Source organism: Mobula birostris, chromosome 1, assembly GCF_030028105.1.
Source record: "Mobula birostris isolate sMobBir1 chromosome 1, sMobBir1.hap1, whole genome shotgun sequence".
In the NCBI taxonomy this organism is placed as follows: domain Eukaryota; kingdom Metazoa; phylum Chordata; class Chondrichthyes; order Myliobatiformes; family Myliobatidae; genus Mobula; species Mobula birostris.
In genome coordinates, this window is record NC_092370.1 from 68,129,424 (window position 1) to 68,152,726 (window position 23,303).

The window sequence follows — 23,303 nt, forward strand, 5'->3', positions numbered from 1 at the left end:
GGATGTTTTGCCTGGTGTGACACTTATCGTGAAATGTGTCAGATTTAAATTACACTACATCTTTCTCAACACTGTTAGAGAACAGTAGATTTACAAAGTTCAAAGTTTATTTATTATTAAAGTACATATATGTCACCATATTGGACTCTGAGACTTGCAGACGATCACAGTAAAAACAAGAAACACAGTAAAACCAATGAAAGGTTGCACCCATCGGGATGGACACCAAATAATGTCCAAAAAGACCAACAATCTGTACAAATATGAAAAAGAAAAACAAAATAATAATAATAATAAATAAATAAATAATAAATATTGGGAACACCAGATGAAGAGTACTTGAAAGTGAGTCCATAGGTTATGGGCACAGTTCAGTGATGAGGTGAGCAAAGTTAATTGAGGTTATCCCTTGTGGTTCAAGAGCTTGATGACTGAGAGTAATGACTGTTCCTAAATCTGCTGGTAGAGGTCTTGAGGCTCCTGTACCTTTTTCTTGATTGCAGCAGTGAGAAAAGAGCATGGCATTCATAGTGGGGCTCCCTGATTATTGAAGCTGCTTTCTTGCAACAGCGCTCCCTGTGGAAGTGCTCAGTGGTGGGCAGAGCTTTACCTGTGATGGACTTGGCCATATCCACTACATTTTGTAGGCTTTTGTGTACAAGGGCATTGGTGTTTCCATACCGGGCTGTGATGCGACCAGTCTATATACCCTCCACCACACATCTATAGAAGTTTGTCAAAGGTTTAGATGGCATGCCAAACCTTCACAAACTGAAAGTAGAGGCACTATCATGCTTTCTTTGTAATGGAACTTATGTGCTGGACCCAGGATAGGTCCTCTGAAATGATAACACCTAGGAATTTAAAGTTATTGACCCTCTCCACCTCTGACACCCCATTGATAACTGACTCATAAACATCCGGTTTCCTCCTCTTGAAGTCAATAATCATGTCCTTGGTCTTGCTGACATTGAGTGAGAGGTTCTTGCTGTAGTACCAGTCAGCCAGGTTTTCAATCTTCCTCCTATATGCTGATTGATCACCACCTTTATTTCAGCCAACATCAGTGATATTGTTGGCAAAATTAAATATGACATTGGTGCTGTGCTTGGCCTCACAAATGGCCACAATTGGTGTCATATTTTTTTTAGATTAGATTATGAGGACACTCAGTCTTCGTTTATTGTCATTTAATGCATGCATCAAAAAAATAATACAAAGTTCCTCCAGAATGATATCACAAGATAACACAGGACAAACCAAGACTAAAACTGACAAAACCACATACAGGTTTCCCCCGCCATCTGAAGGTAGAGCATTCCTATGAAACGGTTCGTAAGCTGGAATGTCGTAAAGTGAAGAAGCAATTACCATTTATTTATATGGGAAAAATTTGTGAGCATTCGTAGACCCAAAAAATAACCTACCAAATCATGTCAAGTAACACATAAAACCTAAAATAACAGTAACATATAGGAAAAGCAGGAATGATATGATAAATACTCAGCCTATATAAAGTAGAAATACTTTTCTACAATCAATGCCGCACTGTTCTCCGCAGCGAAAATCTCATGCAAGCGCTCTTGGCAGAAACACGGCACAAGTGCTTTCAGCAGAAACACTCTCCAGTAACCTTTAAGCTATGAAGCTGCCAAATCATATCAAATAACACATAAAAATACACAGCCGATATAAAATAGAAATAATGTATGTACAGTGTAGTATCACTTACCGGAATTGGGACAGTGCCGAGCACACTGATAATGGTGTGTTAGGCTGAGTTGTCGGAGGTTGGGGTGGTGCAGTGGTCCCCACCCTCCAGGCTGCTGACCGATACCGATCCGCGAAGAATGCAGGGGTACAGCGGTAGCCGGGATGCACCCAGCACATCTTTAAGAAAAAAGCCGAAATAAACAAGCTAATTAATTAGGTGCCACCTGGCATGTAAATGTCGACCCAGATCAGAGGCGACACAATAGGCAATCGCCTCTGATGTGGGCCAATATTTATGTGCCGGGTGGCACCTAATTAATTAGTTTGTTTATTTCGGCTTTTTTCTTAAAGATGTGTTGGGTTCCTCCCGGCTACCGCTGCGTTCTCCACGGATTGGAATTGGTCCGCAGCCCGGAGGTTGGGGTGGTGGGACACTGGGGTGTCATATCATCGTCGTCTATTTCCATCAGGGCAGGCAGATCATCTTCTTCTATGTCTGCCTGCCTCGATCTCGAAGGTCGAGGTTCATCGTCTGCTGTGGCTGATGTGGAAGGCTTGAAAAACAACTGTATGCTTGACTGCTTACGCATTTTTCTATCATACAGTTCTTTGTAAGCACTCAAACCATTCTGCAAATTTGCCCTAAACCTATGTACCCTTTCAAAATTAAAGTCGTACTTTTCTGCAATCATTGTTGTCAATTGCAGTGAAAATCTCACTCAGTTGCTTCACATTCAGTTCCTGGATGACTTCACTTTCGGTCTGTTCGCTACTGCATTCGGTTTTGATTGTTATCCTTTCCTCTTCCAATTGCATCAGCTCTTCATCTATCAGTTCTTGGTCATGGGATGCCAAAACCTCTTCAACATCATCCTCGTCAACTTCCACAAGCCAAACTCACTTTGTCTTTACTTCGTTCACCACGATCGAAATGCTTAATTATGTTTAGTTTTACGCTAATTGTAACACCCTTACGAGCTCTTTTAGGTTTTTCCGATACCTTAGAACTCATCTTGCTAATGGCTGCTCACAGGCACGTGTTTAAGCAATGCCGGCTAGAATGTAGTTCCGGGGGAGGAGCTTGGCTGCTCGGGGCGCGCGCTGCCTTTTATCGCACGCTGCTTTTTTCGTGCACTGCTTTTTTTCGTAACAGTGAAAACACCGTCTGTTAGCGAAAACAGGTAACTAATGTAGGTCTTTTGTAACAGCGAAGTTTCGTAAAGCGAACGTTCAAAAAGCAGGGGACGCCTGTAATTATAACATATAGTTACAACAGTGCAAAGCAATACCATAAATTGATAAAGAGCAGACTATGGGCACGGTAAAAAAAAAGTCTCAAAGTCCCGATAGTCTCATCATCTCATGCAGGCGGCAGAAGGGAGAAACTGTCCCTGCCATGAACCTCCAGGCGCCGCCAACTTGCTGATGAAGCACCATTGGAAGCATCCGACCGCAGCGGACTCTCAGTCCGTCTGAAAACTTCGAGCCTCTGACCAGCCCCTCCGGCACAGCCTCTCCGAGCACCATCCTCTGCCGAGTGCTTTGACCCCGCCCCAGCCACCGAGCGACAAGCAAAGCCGAGGACTTGGGGCCTTCTCCTCCAGAGATTCTGGACCACAGCAGCAAAGCAGGCATTTCAGAAGTTTTACCAGATGTTCCTCCGTGCTTTCATATCCATCTCCATCATATCAGGATTGTGCACGGCACCCTACTTGACAAATAACAGACATCACCACCGGAGTGGCCACTGCGAGCTGCGTCGCCATCTTCTCCATTTACTTAAATCTGAAGAAATATCCAAATTCTAAACATAGAATCTGGCACTGGACAACATTGGAGTTAATATTTCTTCCTCCTTTCTTGCCAACTACACATTTTCAGAGGTTTGTAAACATTTTTACCCTGGCATTGAAGTTCCATTCGCTTGGTGACCAATGGATAGGATTTAACCATGTGACAGCTTCAATCGAAGTGCAGGAAATAGCATCAACCACTAGTTGTAGCAGTTTGCAGGTAGCAATTGCACACCTTTAACTACCAAGATCTGAATCATAGAGACACAAAAAACAGCAGACGGTAGAATATGGAGCAAAAAAAAACTGCTGAAGGCACTGAGTGAATCAATCAGCATCTGAGGGGAGAAAGGAACTGTAGATTTTTCAGGTCAGGACATTTGGATGTGAATCACTGTTGGTTCATTCACTGAAATATACCAAGGGAATGGACCTGACAATAAACATTCACTAATCGGAGATTCTCTACTAACTGGCTTCTGCCACATGACATGGCTTCTGTCCCAATAGCAATAAAAAGTGAGACGGATTATATTCTATATCTTGCAAGCCACCTGTCTAAAGGAGAATCTATGATGAAACTCATTCCCACCTCCTTTGTGTGAAGACTGTTTCTGGTCAATTGAGAGTAAAAGTTTCTGAACATCAAAACCTGAAAATACTCAAAAGTCCTTGGAGGTTCTGTTGTGGCTAGGGCTCCGGTTCTCCCACACACTTCAAAGACACAAACTATCTACCTGAAGGCATTTCAAAGTATCAGAGAAACACTTGCAAAGTCCACTCAAGAAAAACATCCACATCTGATGCTAGGATAAGGTGAACTGATGTCAACATCCTGTCTCAGGCCAACATTGCTACCACTGAGCTCTCAGTCAGCTGGATTGGCCAGGCCTCAACAATTACTTGCCCAACACTAGACACTCATCACCAGGCTCTGTCATGGTGAATGATTACCAAGAGGAAAGAAAAAGGTAAAGGAGGTTGTCAAGCCTCTCTGAAAGGACATAACGATTTCATGTCTACATGGGGATCTCTAGTCCATCACCACTCAAAATACAGAAGAAGCTTCTTGAATGGCATTGAGAACATCATTGCTCTTCTTCAGAAGCACACATAAGGCAATGGAAATGAAGGAGCATGCCATCTCCCATGCTATTCTCTTGCCTACCTTATCAAGTACCTTCTGTCCACCTTGGCAGAGTGTACAGAATTCACATTAGCTTTATCAGCCAGCTCAGTACCCAGAGCACTATTATTAAAGCAAAGACTCTCAAAGGACTGTCCAAGAAGAAGAAGCAGTATATCTGAATGCTGTCTTTTGCCTTCTGCTTATTGAAGGCTGGGTCTGATCCCTTCATTCCAGCATCTTGCTACTGTTGCTATCTAGTCACTCCTGTGAAGCCCACCCACTTTAGTGAGGAATCAGCAAATTTCTGCTTCCAGAAAAGGTATGCAGAAAGAAGACAGGTAACAGGAGAGTGTAAAACACTGATCTCAGTTCAGGTTGCTCACTTACAGAAGACTTAAACAAGGAGATTCATTTGCAAAGACTGATGCAGTGACATGACGATTTTAAATTCTGCCAAATTCTCATTTAGGTACCGAGTAAAGCATTGAAAATAACTTTCAATATGTTTGCTTCAATAGTGACTTTGATTATTGTTCTCAATGGGCCCCTTGTGGTAAATATGCCCATTACTGCACTTGGGCATAAAGGATCTACTAAAGCAAAAAGAAGGAGATGGCATACATAGTGCAGCTAGTCAGAATGGATGTTTTTTACGTCTTTCTCCTCACAATTAATTTTTGAATATATTTATCACTAATAAATAAAGATAATTTGTGAGGTACTAATGGTGAACAGATAGTTGTGCTTTTGCGCAAGGCAGCAGTCATTAGAGGTGGGGAGGCAGGACTATAAATTTCCAAAAGAGAAATAATATTCCCTTTTGGAAAAGCTCTTGAACTACTATTCCTCGAAGCATGAAAGAGAAGCATTCAGTGATTGCACCATCATAGCCTAAATGCTATAACCCTTGCTGGGTCACAAATCTGCTTAGGGAAGGCAGAGATAGTTGTTCATATCTTCCTATCAGTATCAAGAGAGGAACACAACTGCTAAGTCTTCTTGCCAGTGGACCTATAGATCATGGGACAAGAAGTGTCCATACCTTTGGATATTTTAACCTCAAGACAGCACATACCAGGAGACAGTGTGGACATATAGTTAGCCTTGGGGTTTGGGAAGATGATTGGCAAACAAGCTGTTGAGAAAGTAAATAAATTCTTATGACTTTATGTTGGTGGCAATGGAATAACAGTTGCAAACAATGATCAGTCTGAGCAATACCATTGCCATTGAAAGTAAACCGAACAATGCAAATGTTGACGTTCATGTTTTAATAATTTGGAATTTTGGTTCACTTATCAATAGGCATACATATATTTATGCCTTTCTATGTAAATGTAATCAAGAGAATTATTGTCTCCAACATTTTTACTCAAGTTAATGAGATATTTGTGTGGCATCCTGTATAGGAACCTGGTGATACGTGGGAACATCTTTTTGAGAAGGTCTAATTCTAAAATCAAAATCTGGATTGTTGCAAATTCCTTTGCAGTACTATTTCTAATTATGTGCAAGTTGCTCTAGGCAACAGGATATAAACAAAATCTGACAGGAGTAGATAACGTTATGAGTGGCATGGATAAGGAAGGCATGCAGTATCTTTCTTCCATGGTAAGGATATCTAAAATGAGAGGGAAAAGTGTATAAAAGGAGATTTGATGGGGAAAAAATTAGAGCATAAAACTGGGGCTCCACAGGGGACTGCCTTGTCTCCCTTTCTCTTCACCATTTACACCTCGGACTTCAACTACTACACAGAGACTTGTCATCTTCAGCAGTTTTCAGATGACTCTGCCATAGTTGGATGCATCAGCAAGGGAGATGAGGCTGAGTACAGGGCTACGGTAGGAAACTTTGTCACATGGTGTGAGCAGAATTATCTGCAGTTTAATGTGAGAAAGACTAAGCAGCTGGTGGTAGACCTGAGGAGGGCTAAGGTACCGGTGACCCCTGTTTCCATCCAGGGGGTCAGTATGGACATGGTGGAGGATTACAGATACCTGGGGATACGAATTGACAATAAACTGGACTGGTCTAAGAACACTGAGGCTGTCTACAAGAAGGGACAGAGCCATCTCTATTTCCTGAGGAGACTGAGGTCCTTTAACATCTGCTGGACGACGCTGAGGATGTTCTATGAGTCTGTGGTGGCTAGTGCTATCATGTTTGCTGTTGTGTGCTGGGGCAGCAGGCTGAGAGTGGCAGACACCAACAGAATCAACAAACTCATTCGTAAGGCCAGTGACGTTGTGGGGATGGAACTGGACTCTCTCACGGTGCTGTCTGAAAAGAGGATGCTGTCTAAGTTGCATGCCATCTTGGTCAATGTCTCCCATCCACTACATAATGTACTGGGTGGGCACAGGAGTACATTCAGCCAGAGACTCATTCCACCGAGATGCAGCGCTGAGTGTCATAGGAAGTCATTCCTGCCTGTGGCCATCAAACTTTACAACTTCTCCCTTGGAGGGTCAGACATCCTGAGCCAATAGGCTGGTCCTGGATTTATTTCATAATTTATTGGCATAATTTACATATTACTATTTAACTATTTAGGGTTCTATTACTATTTATTATTTATGGTGCAACTGTAACGAAAACCGATTTCCCCCGGGATTAATAAAGTATGACTATGACCATGACTATGACTATGGGAGCAGAATTAGGCCATTTGGCCCATCAGATCTGCTCCGCCATTCCATCGTGGCTGATCCTTTTTTTCCCTCCTCAACGTCATTCTCCGGCCTTCTCCCCATAACCTTTGATGCTATGTCCAATCAAGAACCTACCAATCTCTGCCTTAAATACAACCAATGACCTGGCCTCCAGAGCTGATTGTGGCAACAAATTCCACAAATTCATCACCCTCTGGCTAAAGAAATTTCTCCACACCTCTGTTTTAAATGGATGCCCCTCTATTCTGAGGTTATGCCCTCTTGTCCTAGACTCTCCCACCATGGGAAATATCCTTTCCACATCTACTCTATCTAGGCCTTTCAACATTTGAAAGGTATCAATTAGATTCCTCCCCATCTTTCTAAATTCCAGTGAGTACAGACTGCTGTTTAGTCAGAGTATGGTCGAAATCTGGCATACACTGCCAAAAGAACTGGTAGAATCAGATACAGTTACTACATTTAAGAGGAAAGGTATAGAAGAACAGAGTCACAATGTAGGCAAAAGTAATTAATGTAGATAGCAAAAAGGTTTGCATGCAGGTGATGGGCTGAAGGGCTTGTTTCTGTGGTGAATGAGTCTATGACCATGACTGCTGGAACATTAGCATAAGTGCTCTTTTCTAAATGAACTAACAAAAAAGAGATATTTTTTCCAGAAAGAAAAATATTTCTCTGCTATTGTAGCTAATAAAGAACAGATTTCAGCTTTAAGATTTAACTCACATGTTCTCAGGCAACTTCACCAAATCAGAACCTGCAGTTAAGACTAGGTAGAACTAACATTTTACTGGACTCAAAAGAGAAAAGTAACTTCAGGTAGGGAGCAGCGGTGCTAATTTTCAAAAATTGCTAAATTGTCTAATTTTGCCATTAATCTTAGAAAATTGCAATTTGCTATCTGCCTCACTTTTGAACATGTACTGAAACCCTAGAAATTGATTAATTTCCTTGAAACATTAACTGCTGTCAAGTCAGCTGTTAGAACTGTTTTAATATGATAATTATTTCTTATCGTCAAGCAGTTTGTCAATGAAATTAACTTTCACAGGCATGGAAGCTCACTAATTGTGAAATTATCTTAAATAAATTTAAGATCTAAACAACACACACAAAATGCTGGTAGAATGCAGCAGGCCAGACAGCATCCATAGGAAGAAGCACAGTTGACGTTTCGGGCTGAGACCCTTCGTCAGGACTAACTGAAGGAAGAGTGAGTAAGGGATTTGAAAGTGGGATGGGGAGGGGGAGATCCGAAATGATAGGATAAGACAGGAGGGGGAGGGATGGAACTAAGAGCTGGAAAGTTGATTGGCAAAAGGGATGCAAGGCTGGAGAAGGGAGACTTTTACCTTACCTTTCTATTTCCTTTCTCACCCTTCATTTCTTTCTATTTTTCTTTATTTCTCTTTCTGCAAGTCATTGACCGTTGAATAAAGCAACTTTCAACATCCTTGCATCAGTTACTGCAGTTCACATTGATTGTTTGCTGCCAAGTTTGTGCATTTAACAAAGTGGGTGGGCTTGAGGGGGGGAGGTAGCATAGTGGCTAGTGTAACACTTTATAGCGCCAGCAACCTAGGTTCGATTCTCATCTCGGTCTGTGAGAAGTTTGTACTTTCTCCCCATCATCACATTTCAAAGACATATTGGTTGGGGTTAGTAGGTTGGGGGTATACTATATTGGTACCAGGAGCAAGGTGACACTTGTGGGCTGCCCCTAGCACATCCTTAACCCATTTCACTGTATTTTTAATGTGCACGTGACATATCTTTATCACAATAATTTTGTGTCATTAACAAGAGAAAATCTGCAATTGCTAGAAATCCAAGCAACACACATAAAATTCTAGAGGAACTCAGCAGGCCAGGCAGCACCTATGGAAAAGTCTTGGCTGATTGAGGTGTTGGTCAGATAGTCAACCAGAAGCTGGCCCATTTTTCCAAAGCTTTTCAAGATTATTAATCTCTTTTCCAAAACCCAATTCTTGAAAGCTAATCATCCCATACAGATATGCTGGATTTCACTCCTAACTTTCTCTAGGATCATGATACACAATTAATTTGTCAATTCATTTTTACTATATTTTCAGGGACAAGCCTGTGCTAATCACTTTAATAAATCCAAAAGGCCACGAGCAAAATTCTGCAACCAGGAATTAATATCCTGTCCACATGAAGGAAAAATTGGCTCCTCAATAATCTACTCAGCAGCAAAATAATGGAACATACTGTACATGGTACTATCAAGTAGCAGAGGGACATTAATAATCTACTCACAGATGCTCACTTTGGCTTTTACCAGAGTTATTCAGAGCCAGAAGTTATTATAACCTTGATCCAAACATGGACAAATTGCTGAATTCCAGCGTGTTAAGATAGCTTATGATTATATATGGCATAAAGGAGCTGTGGTAAAATTGAATTCAATGGAAGACCAATCCACTGGGTACAACTTTGTCCTGTGCAAAAGGATGGTTGTAGTTGATGGTATTCAATTATCTTAGTTTCAAGACATCACTGAATGAGCTTCTCAGGGCAGTGCCTAGTGCTCTTCATCAAAGAACAGTCTTACTCTATACTCGCTTGATTCACTTTGCAAACCCTCAGAAAATAAAACAGCCTACACTTGCACGTAGGATGGCCTTGGCAATATTGAGACTTTGAATGAAAAAAAATCAAATAACATTCACACTGCTCAATTGCTGGGTAATAGCCATCTCAAGAGTTAGTTTAATTAGCTACTTTTAATGTTTAATGACATCATAAAAAGAGTCTTTACCACAAACATTCTGGGGCTTATATTTAAATAGAAACTAAACGAGACTAACTCTACAAATAACAAGAACAGTAGCGAGGCTGGGTTTCTTGCAGAAATTGACACACCTCCTGAGACCTCATCTTTTTTTAAATATCTGAAATCCCTAGGAATTGAGTGTGATAGAATATTATCCACATGGCCTATGGAGAGTAGCACTATCAACATGTTTTCCAACCAGGAGAAAGCATTTGATTTGATTGGCACACAAGCCACCAGCAGTGTGTGCCATCTACAAAAGGTATTATTTGGAAATGCTGACTGCTTAGAGGGCTCATTTGCTTGAGATCACTATACCTTGCAACATCAGGTTAGAGCTGGCTCTCATTATGTAGACATTGTGCTCTCATTCATGGGTTTTGCACTGAAGCTATGAGCCAAATAGGGAGAGGCTCAGAGAAAATTTATTATCAATGTACATATGCAGTATGTCACCATATACAATTCTGAGATTTGTCTTCTTGTGGACATACAGTCGCCACCTTGTTGCTTAATGCAGGGACACACAGAGGTTGCATACATCAAATAGTTAATTAGTTTAGTGATACTGTCTCTTGGATACCGAGCACTGACCATGATGCTCTGTGTATGCTGCAAACCAAATGTGCATTCAATAAGTGAAAATCTTTGTGGTTGGAATTCCTCTCTGCGTTGAAATACGACACCCTCAAAGTGATGAGAGTGCAGTCAAAATATCGGGAAACTCTCAGTAATGGGTAATCCATATATTTTTGTTTCCTGCTGTTCTCCGCCAAGGCAGAACAAGATGACTTTTCAGAATCACTTCATTGCCAGTATGTGAAACACACCAGAATTGATTGTGGTTCGGTGCCAAGCATAAAACTCAGGACAAAACCATAACAGACAACACAATAGCAACCAGCAATTTACAAGAGAGTGGTGTAAGCAGCTGGGAGTAGTCAACTGTTAGCAGAATGGTCACATGCATGAGCCTCAGTAATCAGATTTAAATAAATGTGAACAAATGAACAGATTCAATAATTATCGATAGAACAAGGAGAGCAGGAAAGACCATTTAACGGATGTTGTACAGGGACATTTAAGTATTACACATGAGTGAGTTTGCTGAGAAGCTGGACAGCTACAGGAAAGAAGCTTTGGAGATGACGTGTAGTGCTGCTGGTGATGGACTTGTAGTGTCTTCCTCAGAGCAATTTGGTGAATAGGTAGGTGGAGTCAGCAGTAAAATTTCCAGCTCTTTTCTTTGCTCTGGCAATGAACACGTCTTCTCATGCCAACCAATGGTCTTCGCTGCTGAGTAGACCCCTTGCTGCAACCTGGACTTGGAGAGGGGGGAGGCAGCAGAAAACTAAACGGTGATAGAGGTGGTCACAACACTCCATATGTATTTCCATAATTGAGAAAGTGTACACATGTCTAATGCAGATGTTTGCTACAATCACTTGTACACAGCAGAGAGTGAGCTGGTGCTCAGTGTGGATTATTCTAGCAGAGCTGGCATGGATACAAAGCAACACTCACAAAATGCTGGAAGAACTCAGCAGGTCAGGCAGCATCCATGGAAAAGAGTAAACAGACAATCTTTCAGACCGAGGCTCTTCATCAGGTCTCAGCCCCAAACATCGACTGTTTATTCTTTTCCATAGATGCTGCCTGGCCTGCTGAGTTCCTCCAGCATATTGTGTGTGTTGCTTTGGATTTCCAGCATCTCCAGATTTTCTCATGTTTGTGGCATGGATACAATGTCATCCTAATCTTCTGTAATGTTCTATGGAGCCAAAGCAGACTAATCGTTTCTACAAATAATACTACATTATTTGCAGAATATTACATTCTGCTGCTCCACTAAGTCATTAATTTTTGAAAGCAATATATTTTGATTTAATAAAAGGAATATGACACTAATTAAAGCTGGTAAGACTGGCATAAAGCTGTAGATGAAAGATGAAAGTAATTTATATTTTGAGGTAGTATACAACGCACTACAGCTACCACACATTTTGTTTAGATCTATTGACAGAGTAGAACATAGAAAATCTACAGCACATTACAGGCCCTTCGGCTCACAACGTTGTGTCAACCATGTAACCTACTCTAGAAACTGCCTAGAATTTCCCTAGCGCATAGCCCTCTGTTTTTCTAAGCTCCATGTACCTATCTAAGAGGCTCTTGAAGGACCCGATTGTATCTGCATCCACCACCATCACCAGCACCCCATTCCACACAACCACCACTCTCTGTGTGAAAAACTTACCACTGGCATCCCCTATGTACCTCCTTCCAAGCCCTTAAAACTATACCCCCTCGTGTCAGCCATTTCAGCCCTGGGAAAAAGCCTCTGGGTATCCATGTGATCAGTGCCTCTCATCATCTTATGCACCTCTATCAGGTCACCTCTCATCCTCTGTCTCTCCAAAGAGAAAAGGCCAAATTCACTCAACCATTTGAAGTAGTATAGATATCTACCTCACAGAGCTGAGAGGCTCCAGTTAAGTGTAACAAACATTTCAATGCATTAGCATTTGAAAGCAAAATGCCCTAACATTGTTGCTTGTGTAAAGACCACCAAAAACAATGGGTTAAATGTTCTTGAACAGGCCTGCTAAATCGAGAATTGCCACTGCAGTCTACTTACCCTTGTTTACCAGATCTGAATGAAAAGAAGAACCCATCTGACTGGCTGGAATGCACAAGAAACTGCAGTAAGGAGGCTCAGGCAACAGCAGGACAGAAAAAAAAATAGGCTGTGTGCTCCCCATGAGAACACGGGCAGCCAGCAAAACCACATCTCCGCTTTACTAGCTGTAAAATCTGTGAAGGGTTTTACATGACTGAATGTTTCCAATGAAAATAACTTAAAAGGAAATTACTCTAGCAACACACATCAAGGTTGCTGGTGAACAGAGCAGGCCAGGCAGCATCCCGAAACGTCGACTGTACCTTTTCCTAGAGGTGCTGCCTGGCCTGCTGCGTTCACCAGCAACTTTGATGTGTGTTGCTTGAATTTCCAGCATCTGCAGAATTCCCCGTGTTTACATAAGGAAATTACTCTTCTGATTTTGAGCCCGACAATTTCTATTGATAGCAATGCAATTACATTATCTGCAACAGGATTAACCTGGTGCAGGATCTGAGAGACATACCCTGACCACACCCTTCCTCTCCTCAGCCCTTGCCTCTTGTTAGTATAGGGCAATCCTGGTAGGACCAAGCTTCATTGCTGAGTCCACTGGCAGAACAAAGTGGCACAGTCAGCTTTCCAAACCTGTCAGTATGCTTGGGAGTTCAGCTAATAACTATACATGCATCTAAATTCTAGAATTACGTGCATTTAAAAACTTTGGTGCTAATGGTTGCATTCAGAAACATCAACAACTACCAGTAAAATCTGGGCTATTAGAATGAAATTAAACCGCTCAAAATTAAATACCAGAAAGCAAAAGAAGATACAATTTCAGCTCCTTTCTTTATAGTTATTTTTATTTTTCCACGCCATAAACCAAGTTTGATGTAAAATGGCCAGTTTGACATACTCGATGTTGACAAAAACATACGATTTTTTTCTCTTTCCCTATGATTTGTGCTATCATTGAAATATTCCCACAACCTATGGTCTCAATTTCAAGGACTCTTCATCTAATATTCTCGATATTTATTGTTTATTTATTTATTGTAATTTCTTTCTTTTTGCATTTGCAGAGTTTTTTGTCTTTTGTACACCGGTTGAATGCCCAAGTTGGTGTGGTCTTTCATTGAGTCTGTTAAGGTTATTATTTTATTATGGATTTATTGAGTATGCCCAGAAGATAATGAATCTCAGGGTTGTATATGGTGACATATATGTACTTGGATAATAAAGTTACTTTGAATGTTGAACCCATGCAAGGTTATTTCCTGTTGATGAGGTGGACTAATCATTGGATCCAAAGAGGTGCAAGTGACAACCTATTTCCTGTCACTTTGTTACACAGCATATTTTAGCTCTTGTGTACTGCACCACTGCAATCCTGTTGACTCAGCTTCAGGCAGGTACTTAGTCCATCAACTTTATTAAAATGCAGCATTAATTCACACTCAGAGATTATCTTAATGGTTTTTTTGGCAAAATTCCAAGTGCATATATTTCACAATGACCTATAGTCCATGTACCTTATAGGAAGGAGCACCAAGAACAAATATTTGTCTAATTGTAGGGTCTGTTTCTACTATTGGGATTCATAAGGGATTTTTGTTATTAACATTTTGAAATAAATGTAAATTAATATCACTGATCACATTTACCTTCTAGGACATTCAGCTGTTTGCCAAAAATATGACCTTGTTCTTATTTCCAACAGCACTGTCAGTGATTCTTAATTCTTGACTGGAAACTGTCCCAAAAGAATCTTATTATAAAGTCATGTTCAATTTTCACTAACAACTTTGGCTTTTCAGAATTGCCCTGGACTCCAACAGCATTTCAGTTCTCAACTTCACACTATTTTCATTGATTCAACAAAGTGACAGTATCTTTAAACTGTTTGCAACTATTCCTCACTGGCATATTTTATATTCATTTTGGCATATCTAGAAGATGATTATTTTACATTTCATACTCGCTCCAAAAACTAAACGCCACTTTGATGTGGCACTTTCCCTCAGTATGGAGTGGAGAAATCTTATACTCTCTGGTATTGAAAATGGCAGCAATGTTGCTGTGTGAATTACAAGTAGAAGTTGTTTGGCTTCTTTAAGCAGATGTGTGCAGCACTTGTGAGCTGTTGCAGACTGAAGAGGAAAACAGACATTCCTTACTCTATTGTGTTTTCATCCAAAGTCCCCGTAACTTTAATTCCATAGAATTGCTGCATAGCAGCTACAGCTGAGTGCATGGTCTGTGGAGAACGCAACACTGACATTCTGGGTCCACTAGCTTGAAGATAGCCATACTTCTGTAACCATATCTGTAAACACACAAGAGATGCATATTGATCAGTCCATTATATCCACTGCAAAAGTATTCAAAAAAGTCATATTTGAAAGAAATTCATACATTTAAAAACAGTATAGTATAGGAACTGGCCGAACTGTCCACAATGATAATGCCAACTATGAAGTCAATATAAACTAACGCCATCTGTCTGTCTGCACATGGTCTGTATCACACAATTCCCCATCAATTCATGTATCTGTCCAAATGCCTCTCAAACATTAGTCCTGCCTGCTTCCACTACCTCACCTAGCAGCACATTCTCGGCACTAATCACTCTCTACATTGCAAATTTCATTTAAACTTTCCCTCTCTTACCTTAAAGCTATGCTCTCAGTATCTGATTTTTCCATCCTGGGGAAAAGACACTTTCTGCCCTGTCTAAGACTCTCATAATTTTATATACAGTGGATTCCTGGAAATTGGGGCATATGAGCCAATCAGCTGAAGTCTCATGGAAATATTTATAAAAAGGCATAAAAAGACAAACGATCATTTGAATGAGTAACAATTTATGTATTTAAACAAAATACATAGTAAATTAGAACACTACCAATACCTCTATAGTACTGTAAAACTGTGAGCACAAGAGATTCTCAGATGCTGGAAATCCAGCATACACATACAAAATGCTGGAGGAACTCAGCAGCATCTGTGAACATTAATAAACAGTCAACATTTCATGTCTTGGCCTAAAACGTAGACTGTTTATTCATTTTCACAGATGCTGCCTGACCTGCTGAGTTTCTCCAGCATTTTGTGTGTGTGATCATAAAATTGTATATTAGTTCCTCATAGTTATCAATGGTGGAATTCACCTGGTGTGTTCTTTAGATTGACTGTAAATGAACAAAATTAGTGCAGATAATAGACTGTCTTCATACAATGCTTTAGACGATTGCTTCTTTCAAATCTTCATTTTCATTGTAACATATCTATTGACATTTTTTTCCTATATTATCATGTACAGGTCGACCTTCTATAATCTGGCACCATTGGGACCTGAGGAGTGCCCGATTAGTGAAAATGCTGAATTACAGAAGGATCACATTAAGCAATAGCTAACCACCTCATCATACCTTTAAAATATCAAAGGATTCAAAGGTCCATTTAATATTAGACAAATGTATACAATATACATCCTGAAATGCTTTTTCTTCACAACCATCTATGAAAACAGAAGAGTGCCCCAAAGAATGAGCGACAGTTAAATGTTAGAATCCCTAAATTCCCCCACCCGTTCCCCTCTCTCCCACGTGTAAAGCGGCAGTGAGTAACAATCCCCCCTCCACAGCGGCAAAAAAGAAAGTGCACCCACTACTAGCACTCAAATGTGAGCTAAACGATAGCAAAGACACAGACTTGCAGTTACCCCAAAGACTACATTGCACTTGCAGTTACTGAGGGAATCCTCGTTAGTTTCTTTTCCTCCACTTAGTAATATGCTTAAATTCGCGGGTCACCACATCTGATCTGAGGTCGTAGGCAGAAGAGAATGGAGTGCCGGCCAGGCAACGCCGGAGGGCAGTGCACGACTGCCGGCAGGCGGGTGAGAAGGCGGACCAACCCAGCGCGCGCCAGCTCCCCTGCCGTTGGCGGGTGAGACAGGCGGGTGCCGGGTGGCTGCGCCTCACGCAAACGATATTAATAAATGCAGAAAAACAAGCAGGAATCACCTGTCTGTGCTTACAAGAGTGCGCCAACATGTGATCAGATCTAGCGCAACCAAAACCATTCACAGCAGATTGGTACGGTGGCCCGAAAAATTTGAAATTACAGTCGTGCAGAGAATTTGAAATCCGTGCGGATTATTGAAGGAACCGGATTACAGGTAGTCCGATTAGAGAAGGTCAACCTGCATTGCATTGTACTGCTGCCACTGTTAACAAATTTCACAACATATGCTGGTGATATTAAACCTGATCCTGATTCTGACATTCAAGATGATTGTCGATACCTTTGTAATTTCTAACTTGTTGAAGTAGCGAAATAGTTTCATTTTCACTCCTGGCCGTTTCTGGCATCTCCAAGCCTGAATGCTTGAAACTACAGTGGGCAAAACAGTTTTGAATTGTCTTACTGTTTATTGCTTGCCAACTGTCAGTAACACAAATCATTGCTTTTTGAATACGCACACACACGCACCCGACACTACTTAAAAACTGGTTGCTCTAAGCTTGGTGTAGTGTCAAACAGCCTTGCAAGTTCAGGTGACTGACGCTAGTTAGAAATTGTTTTCAACAGTTTCCTACCCCAATTAAGTGGCGCTATGTCCCAAACAATCGAAGGGAATTCTGGCTATCTTCTCAATTTAGCTTTTAGCCTTTAAGAGCTGTCCCAAAAAAGCAGCTGCTCTGATTAACCGATGGCCCAATTAATCGGAATCCACTGCATTCCTATTAGATTGTCCCTAAGGCTCTGACACTAGCGTAATCAAACGAAGTTTGTCCATCCTTTCTTTTTAACTATTGTACTTCAATCCAGGCAACATTCTGTTGAACCTCTATTGCACCCTCTTCCAAAACCTGCACATCCTTTCAATGGTGTGGTGACCAGCACTGCATACAGTACTCTAAGCGGGATTCAGCCAAAATTGGCTAAGCATAATTTCACAACTTTTATGCTCAATGCCCCCAATGATGAGTTAAGCATGCTATATGCCTTCTTTACCACTACTTGAAGAAGCTTGTACTCCAAGACCCCTCTGTCATGACATTTACCATATACTTTCCTTATGTATTTGACCACTCAAAAATGTATCACTTCACACTTGACTGGAATAAACTTCATCTGTCATTTCTCTGCTCAAAACTTCCATCTGACCTTTATCCTGCTGTATTGGTTGACAACCTTCTTCATGATATACAACTCCACCAATTTTCTTATCACAGACAGAGTCACAGATCACTACAGCACAGAAACAGGCTCTTTGGCTCATCTAGACATGTCAAAATGTTACTTTGCCTAGTTCCATCAGCCCATATGTTCACTATATCCCTCCCATCTGCAAATTTACTTATAATGATGATGACATCGACTCAGACCTGAGAGTCCAGCGTGGGGCATTTTCGTGCCTTACAAGGCGCGGTTCGAAAGGCTGTGTGGGGCGCCACTCTTCACACAGACATTTCGCAGTATTATTTTACGAGGCCGAGTTGCGAGCTCGACATCAACCCGGCACGGATGGAGACCGCGCACAGGGGTGGTCTGTCACTGGAACGAACTTGGGAACCTTCGTTCTTGAGCCCAGCGCTAATCTCACTGCGCCACCAGGTGACCTTACTTACAAGGCTGCTCACATTTTCGCCCTATATATATAAAAAGACAGGTCTCAGCTCTAATTCTTGCAGAACACCAGTGGTTGCAGACCTCCAGTCAAAAAACATACTCTATCATGAACCCCTGTCCTCTAAGACCAAACCAACTTTGCATCCAGTTTGGCATCTCACCATAGATCCCATGTGACTTAATCCTCTGGAGCTGCCTACCATAAATGACTTTGTTAAATGCTTTACTCAAGTCCATACAAACAGCATCAGCTGCACTGCTCTCATCAATGGTCTTTATCAATTTCTATAAAAATTAGCACTGAATGTTAAAATAGCAATGCTGAGCATGGTTCATACAAAACGAGAGAGTAGTGGGCAAACTGGAAATCTCAGAAAAATGCAAAAAAATTTTGGAAACTTAAAAGCGTCCATGGAGAGATGAAATGACTTGTCTCTTCCCTCGGTAGGTTCCTGAGCTGCTGAGTGTTTCAGCAAAATCTTAAAATCAGATTCAAGGCCAAGCTCAGAAAATCATTCTTTAAGCAAAATTGAAATTACTTAGTTAAGGAAGATGTAACAGGCTTAAAGCAAGCATAGGAAATTGGCATTAAAAGATAAATAGCTGCCAGCAAAACAAAATAAGGGAACAGATTTCACAGACCAAAGGACATAGTCCAACTTTATTAATACAATATGTTTTACAATTAAACTCCAGTTATGATTACAACTAATTATTATTCAACGTAATTGATGTTAACTGATCATCAAATTTAACTAACTCAATTATAAGATTTAGTGACCTAATTACACTGTTAAACATTTTCACAAAGTTGTAACAACATTTTTATGAAGAGCTCTACTGATCTGCTTTAATGATTAAAATAAATCAGATTTTCCTCTGCTTTGTATCATAGCATTACTCATTTCTCAGGTGAAAATGACAGAAAAAAAAGAGGCTGAGATTTATTACTAGACTGTCATTACTTCCCTTTGGGCCTCTCTTACTGCAAAAGAGGGAGGGAAGGTTCAGCAAATAGATTTCTGGTATGGCAGGTTTGTTGTATGAAAGAAGATTACAGAAACCAGACCTGTCGAATTCTCTGTTAAGAATAATTTGAGAGAGGAGATGTACGAACTCCTAAGGGCTTGAGGAATAGACCTGCAGTAGATGATTCCCATGGTTCGAGTGTGTAGAACCAGGAATCACATCCTCAAAATACGAGTCACTTCTTTGAGATGGAGATGAAAAAAAACATTCTGCACCCAAGAGAACCTTTGGAATTCTTTACACAAGAGAATGGTGGAGGCTCAGTCCTGGAGGTTATTCAAGACAGATGAACAGATGTTCATAAATAAAGGGTATTGAGGAACGTAGTGTGGTGTAAGAAGGTTTATCAAGCAAAAAAGAGCAGCTGTGATTTTATAAATAGCAGAACAGGCCGAATGATCAACTTTTGCTTCTAGTTCTTAGGTTTTTATAGAGTGACCAAATATTCACCTACTTCTCCCAATGGAAACATACCTAGAAATAGCTGATACGTTTTGAGTTTTACCCATTCCAATTGACCAGATGGATTTCCTCCGAGGGCTCCAGTTTCCTTTATCATCACAGTCACAAATTAGTATGTTAATTGATAGGGTCAGTGGCTACAGCAATTGGTAGGTTCAATGGACACCGCAAATTGCTTCTCATGAACAAGTGAATGGCAGACTATGGGTAGCTGATGAGTTGGACAGAATTTTAAAAAATGCAATTAGTTCAGGATGGCTCTTGTGGACTCAGTGGGCTGTAGGAGCTCAGTTACTGAGAATATTTTATTCAGACGATTTTGAATATTGAGGGAAACAGGTGAAGTTGGGTTACTGTGGGAAAGTAGCACTGAAACTGATATCACTTGATCTTACTTAGTAGAGGAACAGGCATGAGGGGCAGAATGGCCTACTCCTAATCTATTTATGAGGCATGATTAGGTCCTGACATCTTGCAAGTAAAGCAACCACAACTAGTGAATTATAATTTGTTGGGAAAAGAAAGGATTAAAACTCAAAGGCACACATTGGCACTACTAAGCCACTTGTGACTAGTGACTGAAGTATTTATCCAGACCTATAGGAACTCCACATTGTAGCCTTGGATGAGATGGGCTCAGACAGAAACGTCCAAAAAGACGTATCCATCACTGATGACATTGTCACCCGAGTCAGATATTTCAGCCTGAATCTGTTTCAATTAATTTGAAACTGCCAAAGTGGCACAGTCTTAAGTAATGAATGATGTTGTCCTTGTACAAATTAATTTAAGCAGAATGGAGTGTTTTGCATTGGAGTGAACTATGAATTAGTGGAAAGGAAATGAACATAGCAGCCAACTGTGTGAAAACTGATGTGGAGCAAAGGTAATGACAGAACTTATAAGCATTGTCATCTTCTAATTTGCACTTGGCATTGCAACCTCAGTGCTGAATGCAGGCTAGAAAGAACTTCGGCCATAAGATATAAGGAGCAGAATTAGGCCATTTGGCCTATCGAGTCTGCTCCGCCATTTCATCATGGCTGATCCATTGTCCTCTTATCTCCAATCTCCTGCCCTCTCCCCATATTCCTTCATTCCCTGACTAATCATGAATCTATCAACCTCTGCCTTAAATATACATAAAGACTTGGCCTTCACTGCCACCTGTGGCAAAGAATTCCACAGATTCAACACTGCTTAGCTATAGAAATTCCTCCTCACCTCTGTTCTAAAAGGACACCTCTCTATTCTGAGGCCCTGTCCTCTGGTCCTAGACTCTTCCACCTTAGGAAGCAACCCCTCCATATCCACAGTATCGAGGCCTTTTAACATTTGACAGGTTTCAATTAGATCTCCCCTCATTCTTCTGAATTCTAGTGAATACAGGCCCAGAGCCATCAAACGCTCTTCGTATGACAAGCCGTTCAATCCCGGAATCACTTGAATGGTCTGTCATATGAAGAGAGTTTGATAGCTCTGGGCTAGTATTGAAGCATCCCACAAGAAGCCATATTGTGGAAGCGTATTTGTACATGTCTGCCACATTCCTGCTGGATGCTCAGCTGACATTCCTACAGAGGGTTCAAAACTAATAGTTATTTGAACAGGTACTGGTTTAGGCATTGGATCATAGCACATTTGTGAAAGTCTGTACTGAATTTATTTGAAAGTAATTACAACTTTAATGAAAGTTCATTGATTTGGATTTTTGCAGCGCAAAACTAATGGAGTTTAGGAATGCCACAGGCTTGCAGTACCATCAAGAATTTATACATTGTTGTTCAGTTGTTAAGTCGAGTCTGACTCTTTGTGACCTCATGGACCATAGGGACCAGAGGGTTTTCATGGCAAGATACAGAAGCAGATTTCCAGGCCTTTGTTCCACAGAGATACCACTGCTGCCCAGGTTGCGACCCGGGTGGGTTTGGACTCAGGACCATCTGCCTTGAAGTCCAGTGCTGATTCCACTACCAGTTGGACCCTGTATTCATACGCAGCATTGAACAAAAATTGACAAAGACAACACACGTGCAAATATGTCGACATTTGCTGGGAGTAGAAAGGAAAAGAAAGGGTTAATTGTCATTCTTATTGGCTAGTAAGGATGACCCCTTGCAACTTACATTAAATCACCATCTCCAAGACACTTCATGTAATCACACAAGGTGTGAGGCTAAACTCAAGTCATTAGGATTGGCAGTTTTCTTCCCACTAAAAACAGTCTTGGCTAAGTATCATCAGGGCCCTGGGTGTAATCCACATTGAATTCAGATTGTCAGTTACCTCTGAACGTAAGAGGTATTAGCAGGAATAAGCAATTGAAGTCTTTTACCTTCTTAGTCAATAAAGCTATGGCTCATGTTTTACTTCAGATGGATTTTTCTGCACTAAACCCATACCCCATTAATTGACATAATAACTAAAAATCTCTATATTTTCCTTTGGTACTCCTCTGTTGTGATTTCTCCCATGATTTGTACGAGGGGTGATTGATAAGTTCGTGGCCTAAGGTAAAAGGAGTCAATTTTAGAAAACCTAGCACATTTATTTTTCCTACATTTACACACTTAGTCCAGCGGTTGTGGAGCATACGGATCCCTTCTTTGTAGAAGTCAGCGTCTTGAACCTCCAGAAGTGGTCCACAGGTGATTGATAAGTTCATGGCCTGGAGTAGAAGGAGATGAGGAGAAACTTCAAACTTTCTGCATTTTCACTCAATGAGTTGAACTGCACGTGCATGTAACAGGAGCTGTATAACTCATCTCCTCCTGCCTTAGGCCACGAACTTATCAATCACCCCTGCTGTGGACCACCTGGAGGTCCAAGACGCTCTCGTTACATGTACGTGCAGTTCAACTCTTTGGATGACAATGCAGAGAGTTTGAAGTTAATAACTCAGCTCCTTCTACCTTAGGCCACGAACTTATCAATCACCCCTGCTGTGGACACTTCTACAAAGAAGGGATCTGTATGCTCCACAACTGCTGGACTAAGTGTGTTCATGTAGGAGGGGACTATGTTGACAAATAAATGTGCTAGGTTTTCTAAAATTGACTCCTTCTACCTTAGGCCACGAACTTATCAATCACCCCTTGTATGAAAACTACACAAATCATTTATCTAGTGCACTGGGCATGGTTCTGTCTTCAATAATTATGTCATTTTTCTATTGTTTATAAACTGTATTTTCTCTTTAATCGTTTCTTTTTCCAGTTTTAAGAGCTCCTCTGATTTATTTTATTTTATCCACTACAGCCTTTATCTGTAATTCCTTTTAGTTATGTTAGTCTTTTACATTATCAGGGATGCATCTCACCCTAACCATGGACTTTTTACTCTCCTCCCATCCGGTAGGTGCTACAGGAGCCTCCGCTCCCGCACCAGCAGGCACAGGAAGAGCTTCTGCCCTGAAGCAGTAACCCTGCTGAACCTCACATCACAG

The 23,303-nt window shown here is 41.0% G+C and overlaps 1 protein-coding gene across 1 annotated transcript in view; it reads right to left on the reverse strand.

Moving 5' to 3' along the window:
• The window catches only part of LOC140196833 (matrix metalloproteinase-16-like), a 217,899-nt gene that overhangs the window by 136,553 nt on the left and 58,043 nt on the right, over positions 1 to 23,303 (reverse strand). Inside the window, exon 2 of the mRNA XM_072256676.1 lies at positions 14,905 to 15,053. Within this exon, the coding sequence (XP_072112777.1) occupies positions 14,905 to 15,053 (149 nt within the window). The remainder of the gene's footprint in view (positions 1 to 14,904; positions 15,054 to 23,303) is intronic.